This window comes from Nerophis ophidion, linkage group LG28 (assembly GCF_033978795.1).
Source record: "Nerophis ophidion isolate RoL-2023_Sa linkage group LG28, RoL_Noph_v1.0, whole genome shotgun sequence".
Classification (NCBI taxonomy): domain Eukaryota; kingdom Metazoa; phylum Chordata; class Actinopteri; order Syngnathiformes; family Syngnathidae; genus Nerophis; species Nerophis ophidion.
Genome location: NC_084638.1, coordinates 10,680,338 through 10,691,246, shown reverse-complemented (window position 1 = coordinate 10,691,246; position 10,909 = coordinate 10,680,338). Strand labels below are relative to the sequence as shown.

Sequence of the window (10,909 nt, the reverse complement as noted above, 5' to 3'; positions counted from 1 at the left end):
ATGAGACCTAATCCCGCGGTCACCAAACCAGAACCCCTCAACGCCTTGACTGCGCCTACAAATTCTGTCCATAAAATTTATGAACAGAATGAGTGACAAAGGACAGCCTTGGCGGAGTCCAACCCTCACTGGAAACGTGTCCGACTTACGACCGGCAATGCGGATCAAGCTCTGACACTGATCATACAGGGAGCGGACCACCACAATAAGACAGTCCGATACCCCATACTCTCTGAGCACTCCCCACAGGACTTCACGGTTGAATGCCTTCTCCAAGTCCACAAAGCACATGTAGACTGGTTGGGCAAACTCCCATGCACCCTCAAGAACCCTGCCGAGAGTATAGAGCTGGTCCACGGTTCCACGACCAGGACGAACACCACACTGTCCCTCCTGAATCCGAGGTTCGACTATCCGGCGTAGCCTCCTCTCCAGTACACCCGAAAAAACCTTACCGGGAAGGCTGAGGAATGTGATCCCATGATAGTTGGAACACGCCCTCCGGTCCCCCTTCTTAAAACAAGCTTGTTTCTTTCTAATGGAAAAACTCCGGTTGTTACTCTGAGTACGTGGAGGGGGCTGCGGGCTGACCCTACTCCAGGAAGCATCATCAGTTTCTGTTTGGGAATATTGGAACGGCGTTGTGGCTGGTTGCTTTGTTGGTTCTGCTCCTGTTTCTGGCGCTCTAGAGCTTTGGAGCGTCATGCCATGAGTTGCCTTTAAATAGACCCCCTCCTTTTAGACCAGTTGATCTGCCGTCTCTTTTCCGCTCTAGGTGGGGGGGGCGGGTTAGGTGACCAAATATGGTGCGCTGGCTGTTCAAAGTCCAGGGTTCAGGGTCCCCGCAGCTGCAGAACCCTCCAAGGTTTCTCATTTTAGTCCCATTGGGTTGAGGTTTTTCTTTCGATTTTGGGTGAGCGTTTGCACAACTGGTCTATAGTGGTGGTGCCAACGGAAGGAATCGGGAAGCATGGTTATATTATGCCGTGGCCCTGTTTTTTCTGCCTATGGAACTGGTGCTTTACGTAGAGTAAATGGGACAGTAAAAAAAAGGGAGGATTACCTCCAAATTCTTCAGGACAAGCTAAAATCGTCAGCTTGGAGTTTGGGACAACGACAGTGAAAAGTGGTAAAGGAATGGCAAAATCAGAATAGAATGAAGGTTTCAGAATGGCCTTCCCAAAGTGGACAATGCTGAAGAAACAAGTCCTTGTTCCACACAAAAATAAGAGTTTTTGAAAAGATTGGAAACTCAAGACAGCCATGACATGATGTTCTCTACAAGTGTACGTAAACTTTTGACCACTTTTGTGTAAAGGGTTTTTGAATGGTGGCAGTAAAACGGCCGATCAAACAAAACAGAAGCCAAGTGTATGTAAACTTTTGACCACGACTGTATTTCTGCGGCTTAATATGAAAAAAAAAAAATCTCAAAAAATGTAGTAGATGTGGTTTATATAGTGCAAAAATAGGGTAATACTGGTAAGCGTGTCCACACTGACCTGCCCTATGGTAGATGAGTCACACATGGCTGTGTTGTACTGCCTGTCCAGCTCGGGGGCGTTGTCGTTGAGGTCCAAAGTCTCTATAGCAACCAGAACCCTGGACACCTGGCTGGGGTTGTCTGCAAAGCAATGTTTACAACACAAACAGCGTCAAATATAAAAATTCCACCAACAGCGCCACCCCCAGGGGTGCAATCACCCATCTCACAAAGGTGCAATGCGCCCTCCATTAAACCGACTCAATCGCACTTGTGGGTTTTGTCGGTTAATTCGAACGTGAGCGCTGGAATCCCATCAGGGCACGAGGAGAAAGTTGGAAAATTAGGCTGCCTCTGCTGGAAAACGTCCAACGTTTCCTTTGCAATGTTGAACACTCCTTTCCGGGGGTGGGTTTGAAGGCAAATTTGCATGCGGTTACGCGTCGTCAAAAAGTATGTTGTTTCAACGTTGGATTTGTGTTGATGAATATTTCTTAGGAAATGACCCAAATTCAATGGTTGTGTCAACATCAGAACCCAACATTGATTATACGTTGTCAAAAAGCATGTTGTTTCAACGTTGGATTTGTGTTGAAAATTGGTCGGGAAATTACCAAAATTTAATGTTCAAATCAATGTCAGAACCTGACATTGAATAATGGTTGTCAAAAAGCATGTAGTTTCAACGTTGTATTTGTGTTATAGAATATTGGTTGGGAAATGACCAAATTTCAATGGTTGAAACAACGTCAGAACCCAACATTGATTAAACGTCGTCAAAAAGGATGTCGTTTCAACGTTGTATTTGTGTTGTTGAAAATTGGTTGGGAAATGACCAAAATTCAATGGTGGAATCAACATCAGAACCCGACATTGATTAAACGTCGTAAAAAAGGATGTTGTTTCAACGTTGTATTTGTGTTGTAGAATATTGGTTGGGAAATGACCAAATTTCAATGGTTGAAACAACGTCACAACCCAACATTGATTAAACGTCGTCAAAAAGCATGTTGTTTCAACGTTGTATTTGTGTTGTTGAAAATTGGTTGGGAAATGACCAAAATTCAATGGTCAAATCAACGTCAGAACCAGACATTGAATAATGGTTGTCAAAAAGTATGTAGTTTCAACGTTGTATTTGTGTTGTATTGGTTGGGAAATGACCAAAATTCAATGGTGGAATCAACGTCAGAACCCAACATTGATTAAACGTCGTCAAAAAGGATGTTGTTTCAACGTTGTATTTGTGTTGTTGAAAATTGGTTGAGAAATGACCAAAATTTAATGGTAAAATCAACGTCAGAACCTGACATTGAATAATGGTTGTCAAAAAGCATGTTGTTCCAATGTTGTATTTGTGTTGTATTGGTTGGGAAATGACCAAATTTCGATGGTCAAATCAACGTCAGAACCCGACATTGATTTAACATTGTCAAAAAAGTATGTTGTTTCAACGTTGTATTTGTGTTGTTAAATATTGGTTAGGAAATTACCAAAATTCAACGGTCAGATCAATGTCAGAACCTGACATTGAATAATGGTTGTCAAAAAGCATGTAGTTTCAATGTTGTATTTGTGTTGTAGAATACTAGTTGGGAAATGACCAAATTTCAATGGTTGAATCAACGTCAGAACCCAACATTGATTCAACGTAGTGAAAAAGCATGTTGTTTCAACGTTATGTTTGTGTTGTTGAAAATTGGTTGAGAAATGACCAAATTTCAATGGTCAAATCAACGTCAGAACCCGACATTGATTAAACATTGTCAAAAAAGTATGTTGTTTCCACGTTGTATTTGTGTTGTTAAATATTGGTTGGGAAATGACCAAAATTCAACGGTCAAATCAACGTCAGAACTAGACATTGATTAATGGTATTCAAAAAGCATGTTGTTTCAACGTTGTATTTGTGTTGTTGAATATTGGTTGGGAAATGACCAAAATTCAACGGTCAAATCAACATCCGAACCAAACTTTGTTTAAACGTTGTTAAAAAGATTGTTGTTCCAACGTGGAATTTATGTTGTACTGGTTGGGAAATTACCAAATTTCAATGGTCAAATCAACGTTGGAACCCAACATTGATTAAACGTCTTCAAAAAGCATGTTGTTTCAACGTTGTATTTGTGTTGTTGAATATTGGTTGGGAAAATTACCAAAATTCAACGGTCAATTCAAAATGGATTAGCGGGGGGGGGGTCTTCCGCAGCTCATTGGCTTGGATTGACACACTCGAGACATGTGGCGTCCTGCTCGGAGCTTCCATATCTCAGAATGACAAGCCAGGACGCCGTCCAGGATCCACAGCAGCAGGCTCCAGATAGAGAGCGGTGTAAATACACGGGTGGGCATATGCATGTTGTCACTGTGGCCCCATCCCCAAAATAGTCGCTGGTTTTAGACGGGGCTCATTATTGCGGACACAAACACAGTCTGTCCAAAGCTCTGCCACAACAAGCCCCCCACTACAGATCTAGAAAGGAACATGACTGAAAATGCAGATATCATCCCTTGGTAATTTTGAAAGGAAATACCTTTGTTTGAATCATGTGACAGATGGCAATATTTGGTCCTCCACATAAACCCACCCTTACTTGCCACCTGATGCAGCAAATAGGATTCAACAAGCACGAGACATTGAGACAACGTTGATTATACTTTTTAAAATGGACTTGGAAACAACCTTGCAAAATAGTTGTTGGTAAATTGAGAGAAGGTTGGCATCTAACGTTGGTTGGAAAATTACCAAAATTCAATGGTCAAAACCAACGTCGGAACCCAACATTGATTAAATGTCGTCAAAAAAGCATTTTGTTTCAACGTTATGTTTGTGTTGTTGAAAATTGGTTGGGAAAATGACCAAATTTCAATGGTCGAATCAGCATCACAACCTGACATTGACTAAAATTCTTCAAAAAGAATGTTGTTTCAACGATGTATTTGTGTTGAAAATTGTTAGAGAAATGACCAAAATTCAACGGTCACAACAACACCAGAACCCTACATTGATTAAATGTCATCAAAAAGCATGTTGTTTCAACGTTGTATTTGCGCGGTAGAATATTGCTTGGGAAATGACCAAAATTCAATGGTCAAAACCAACGTCAGAACCCAACATTGATCAAACGTCGTCAAAAAGCATGTTGTTTCAACATTGTATTTGTGTTGGTTGAAAATTGGTTGGGGAAATGACCATTATTAAATTGTCAAATCAACGTCACAACCCGACGTTGACTAAAGGTAGTCAAAAAAAGCATGTTGTTTCAATGTTGTATTTGTGTTGTAGCATATTGGTTAGGAAATGACCAAAAATCAACGGTCGAATCTATGTCAGAACCTGACATTGATTAAAAGTCGTCAAAAAGCATGTTGTTTCAACGTTGTATTTGTGTTGAAAATTGTTAGAGAAATGACCAAAATTCAACGGTCACAACAACGCCAGAACCCAACATTGATTAAACGTTAAAAAGCATGTTGTTTCAACGTTGTATTTGTGCTGTTGAATATTGGTTGGGAAATGACCAAATTTCAATGGTCAAATCAACGTCAGAACCCAACATTGATTAAACGTCATTAAAAAGCATGTTGTTTCAACGTTGTGTTTGTGTTGAAAATTAGTTGGGAAATGACCACAAGTCAATGGTTAAATCAACGTCTGAACCTGACATTGCTTAAATGTTGTCAAAAAGCATGTAGTTTCAACATTGTATTTGTGTTGTAGAATATTGGTTGGGAAATGACCAAAATTCAATGGTGGAATCAACGTCAGAACCCGACATTGATTAAACGTCGTAAAAAAGCATCTCGTGTCAACGTTGTATTTGTGTTGTTGAAAATTGGTTGGGAAATGACCAAACTTCAAGGGCCAAATCAACGTCAGAACCTAACATTGCTTAAATGTTGTCAAAAACCATGTTGTTTCAACGTTGCATTTGTGTTGTAGAATATTAGTTGGGAAATGACCAAAATTCTACAGTCAAATCAACGTCAGAACCCAACATTGATTAAACGTCGTCAAAAAGCATGTTGTTTCAACGTTGTATTTGCGTGGAAGAATTTGGGTTGGGAAATGACCAAAATTCAATGGTCAAATCAACGTCAGAACCTAACATTGATTAAACGTCGTCAAAAAGCATGTTGTTTCAACTTTGTACTTGCTTTGATAACTGGTTGGGAAATGACCAAAATTTAACGGTCACAACAACGCCAGAACCCAACATTGATTAAACGTTAAAAAGCATGTTGTTTCAACGTTGTATTTGTGCTGTTGAATATTGGTTGGGAAATGACCAAATTTCAATGGTCGAATCAACGTCAGAACCCAACATTGATTAAACATCGTCAAAAAGCATGTTGTTTCAACGTTGTATTTGTGTTGTAGAATATTGGTTGGAAAATGACCAAAATTCAATGGTCAAATCAACGTCGGAACCCGACATTGATTAAACGTTGTCAAAAAGCATGTTGTTTCAACGTTGTATTTGTGTTAAAAATTGTTAGAAAAATTACCAAAATTCAACGGTCACAACAACGCCAGAACCCAACATTGATTAAACGTTAAAAAGCATGTTGTTTCAACGTTGTATTTGTGCTGTTGAATATTGGTTGGTAAATGACCAAATTTCAATGGTCGAATCAACGTCAGAACCCAACATTGATTAAACATCGTCAAAAAGCATGTTGTTTCAATGTTGTATATGCGCGGTAGAATATTGGTTGGAAAATGACCAAAATTCAATGGTCAAAACCAACGTCAAAACTAGACATTGATTAATTGTCGTCAAAAAGCATGTTGTTTCAACGTTGTATCTGTGTTGTTGAAAATTGGTTGAGAAATGACCAAAATTTAATGGTTGAATCAACGTCAGACCCAACATTGATTAAACGTCGTCAAAAAGTATGTTGTTTCAATGTTGTATTTGTGTTGTATTGGTTGGGAAATGACCAAATTTCAAAGGTCAAATCAACGTCAGAACCCGACATTGATTTAACATTGTCAAAAAGCACGTTCTTTCAACGTTGTATTTGTGTTGTTAAATATTGGTTTGGAAATGACCAAAAATCAACGGTCAAATTTACGTCAGAACCTGACATTGATTAAAATTCGTCAAAAAGCATGTTATTTCAACGTTGTATTTGTGTTGAAAATTGTTAGAGAAATGACCAAAATTCAACGGTCACAACAACGCCAGAACCCAACATTGATTAAACGTTAAAAAGCATGTTGTTTCAACGTTGTATTTGTGCTGTTGAATATTGGTTGGGAAATGACCAAATTTCAATCGTCAAATCAATGTCAGAACCTGACATTGATTAAACATTGTCAAAAAGCAGGTTGTTTCAACGTTGTATTTGTGTTGGGAAATGACCACAAGTCAATGGTCAAATCAACGTCAGAACCCAACATTGATTAAACGTCGTCAAAAAGCACGTTGTTTCAATGTTGTATTTGCGTTGTTGAAAATTGGTGGGGTAATGACCAACATTTAAAGGTTAAACATTGATTAAACGTCGTCAAAAAGGATGTTGCTCCAACGTTGTATTTGTGTTGTAGAACATTGGTTGGGAAATGACCAAAGTTCAACGGTTGAATCAACGCCAGAACCCAACATTGATTAAACGTCGTTAAAAAGCATGTTGTTTCAACGTTGTGTTTGTGTTGAAAATTGGTTGGGAAATGACCAAAATTCAATGGTCAAATCAACCTCAAAACGCGACCTTTTCACTTTTTTTCATCCAAACAGTCAGGTGTGTAATGCCTAGTTTCAGACTTACAGTTCGCAGTGGTGGCCAGTTATGATATTTGGGTTACCTTCTTTAGTTCTTTCAAGGGATCTAGAACTCCCTTCCACTATGAACCCTTGTGGTGGTGTAGTATCTACTCTCATATGAAATAACATGTTTTTTCCAGATTGTCCTTTGGGCAAGCAAACAGGCAGTTTAGTTGAACAGCGGTCCATCATTGAGGGCAGGTAATAAATAAGAACATAACGGTCCAAGGTTTACAGAACACTTAGTGTACCTGCTCAAAGAGGTACCATGGACCTATTATAGCCGTTTATAAGAAGTGGTTGTCTGGCAACCCCCGAGTGGAGCGCTATCATCCGGCTGAGTCTCCACAGGCACTGCAGGACATGTTGTGATAATTGCTGGTTCAATAAAATAGTCTTTGTTCAAACATCATCGCTGGCGTCATCCCTGATCCTTTACACACCCACGCCATTTTTTGTCTAGCGAGGAGAAGAAGGCAGGCAGGGACACAGCGGTGGGAAATGATAAAGTGCACTACAGAATGATAAAGTGCACTACATACAGAATGATAAAGTGCCCTACTGAATGAACATTGACATCGAATCCAAACATTATCTTCATGGAGGCACTACATGTCGGACTAATAGAGCATTCGTTTGTAATGTTGTTGCAAGAGTGTTTAAAATATCCACTTCTTACTATAATCTTACCCAGTTTTGAGCAAATAAATGACATGCTTTCAACTAAAACATGCAAAGTGACTATGTGTGTGTGTGTATGTATATATATATATATATATATATATATATATATATATATATATATATATATATATATATATATATATATATATATATATATATATATATATATATATATATATATATATATATATATATATATATGTATGTATATGTGTATACATATATTATATATATGTGTATACATATATATAATATGTGTGTATATATATCTATGTGTATTTATCTATATATGTGTGTATATATACATACATATATATGTATGTATATATATATAGTTTATATATAGTGTGTGTATATATATATATATATATATATATATATATATATATATATATATATGTATATACATGTATATATGTGTGTATATACAGTATATGTTTGTATATGTATATATATATATATATATATATATATATATATATATACATACATATAATCGTTTTTAATCATATTTATTTTACATAGTTTTTAATTTTTTGTTTTTATTTAGTCATTGGTGGAGATCAGGGTAGTATTTGAGGGTTGTTTTTAATATTGTTGTGCAGCTCTTTGGAAACATTTTGTTATTTAAATTTGCTATATAAAAAAGTGGATTGATTGGATATGTGTGTGTGTGTGCATATATATATATATATTTGTGCATGTATATATATGTGTATGTATATGTGTGTGTGTATATGTGTATATATATGTATATGTATTTATATATATATATATATTTATATAAATATGTATGTATGTATGTATGTATGTATTAATGTATGTATGTATATATATGTATGTATGTAAATGTGTATATATATATGTGTGTGTAAATATATGTATGTGTATATATATATGTATATATATATATATCTTTATGTATGTATATGTATGTGTATATATATGTATATATATATATATATTTATATGTATGTATATATATATTTATATGTATGTATATATGTCTGTGTATATATAGTTGTTATTGTTGTGTTTGCTGTTGTTGTTTTATATATATATATACTTATATATATATGTATATGTATGTATATATATCTATATATACATGGTATATATATGTATGTGTATATATATGTTGTGTTTGCTCTTGTTGTTGTTTTAAATATATATATATGTATATGTGTATATATATATATATATATATATATATATATATATATATAACCTTAATGCAGGTGTTTTGGATGTTTTTTTAAGGACTTGATAAGCAAAATAGAACGACTCCAATAGGCTCGACTACAAAGTGTTTCTACTGTAAGTATTGTACTTATTACAAACTCGCTGTTTGATTGTAACGTGCATCTTAGTCCTAGTTTTCAACACCAAATTTAAAGGTGATAAAATAGCCATGTAAAATCGCTAATGCTAATCAATAGCATGTACATGGAAAAGCCAATGTAAATTAGCATTAAGCTTACACATTTTGCAAAGTTGAGGCTTACTCAAAGTTTCGTCGGCATTGAAAAATCGCAACATTCCGTAAGGGGCAGTTTGGCCGAGTCGGGAATGTTTGTTTCCGGTGTTTAGTGTGCAACCAGACCTGACATCACGATCAACACAGATATCAAAAATATGTCACCGTTTGAATTGATTCCGAATAGTATCGAGCGGGACTTGGTCGGTTCCTATAAAAGTGCCAAATTCGGTACGCATCCCTGGCAAACACCACACGTACCGTATTTTTCCGACCATTGGGCGAATTGATTATAAGGTCGCCTGATAGTCTGGAAAATACTGTCACTGTTCTTTAGCATGTTGGAATACGGGATTGGCGGGACTTCTAACCTCTCTGGGTGGCAATGACCGTGATGTTGTGCCAGTGCTCGCGTTCCCGGTCCAGTTCCATGGCCGTGGTAATGAGGCCAGCGTCCGGGGTGATACGGAACAAAGCCTCCGGGTCCGACTGAGGGTCAATGGAGAACCTGGAGGAAAAAAGGAAGTGTCGAGAAATCAGGTGGTTAAAGGACGGCACGGGGGGTAGAGGGGGCACGGGGAGGTTTAAGTACAAAGAATGAAGTTGAAGGGAAGGAAAAAAGCAGTTTGGGGGGAGGATTGTGAGAAGAAAACAGGGCACAAGTGTGTGAGGGAGCGATAAGAAAGTCGGCAGTCAAATGGCCAAAGAATTAATATGGGCAGATTTTCAAGGCTGATAGGGGTTCTTTTGAAGTGCTGTGGATAATTTGAATATCTCTTTTGATACATCAACTATCATTCTTCCCCACTCACTCGCCCAGACTACTTTTGCTCCTGCTAATTGGAACATCATTTGGTTGAGTTGCAGACAAATTACCGCCTACCCTCCTCAAAAACCAACCGAGGAGAAGCAAGCCACTGCGGTTGTTTTTTTCTCTCTCCCTCCCTGGGCTCTGGGGAAGACCGAGTGGGCTTTTAGTGGGCTCAGATCACTTGTTCAAGTGTAACACCAGAAGCCAAACATCACTGACTCACAAATGTGCCTTGGAATCAGCAGATTTTTTGCGCTCCGCAGCTGTTAAATTGTCTTGTTTTCGGAGTTACACAACACCGTGGACAGAAACGAATCGAGGACGGGCGATTCCACCGTACCTGATGTTGTTGGTCAGACCAGTGTCCGGGTCCACAGCGCTGACCCGGCCCACGGTGCAGGCCGGAGGGCAGTTTTCTGACACGTCCATGTGGTACCGGGCCCTGGAGAACCTTGGCGGCTCGTCGGCATCCAGCACCGCGACTCGGATTGAGGCCCGGTCTTTAAAAGGTCCTCGACGCAGGAAGCGAGGGTCCACGGTGGGGTTGAGGACCTCCACGGAGAAGGAGTAGGAGCTGCGGCTTTCGTAGTCGACGGCCTGGAAACAGGAGATCAAACTGCGTTTGTCACAGTTTTTAACATGCCTGGTTCAAAGTCAATCAATCAATCAAAGTTGACTTATAA

General features: G+C 38.2%; 1 protein-coding gene across 1 annotated transcript in view; it reads right to left on the bottom strand.

Annotated features, from left to right (window-relative positions):
* Positions 1-10,909, bottom strand: part of LOC133545692 (uncharacterized) — a 422,945-nt gene that overhangs the window by 18,900 nt on the left and 393,136 nt on the right. Inside the window, exons 8-10 of the mRNA XM_061891502.1 lie at positions 10,567-10,823; positions 9,787-9,923; positions 1,503-1,624 (exon numbers count right to left, since the gene is read on the bottom strand). Of these exons, the coding sequence (XP_061747486.1) occupies positions 1,503-1,624; positions 9,787-9,923; positions 10,567-10,823 (516 nt within the window). The remainder of the gene's footprint in view (positions 1-1,502; positions 1,625-9,786; positions 9,924-10,566; positions 10,824-10,909) is intronic.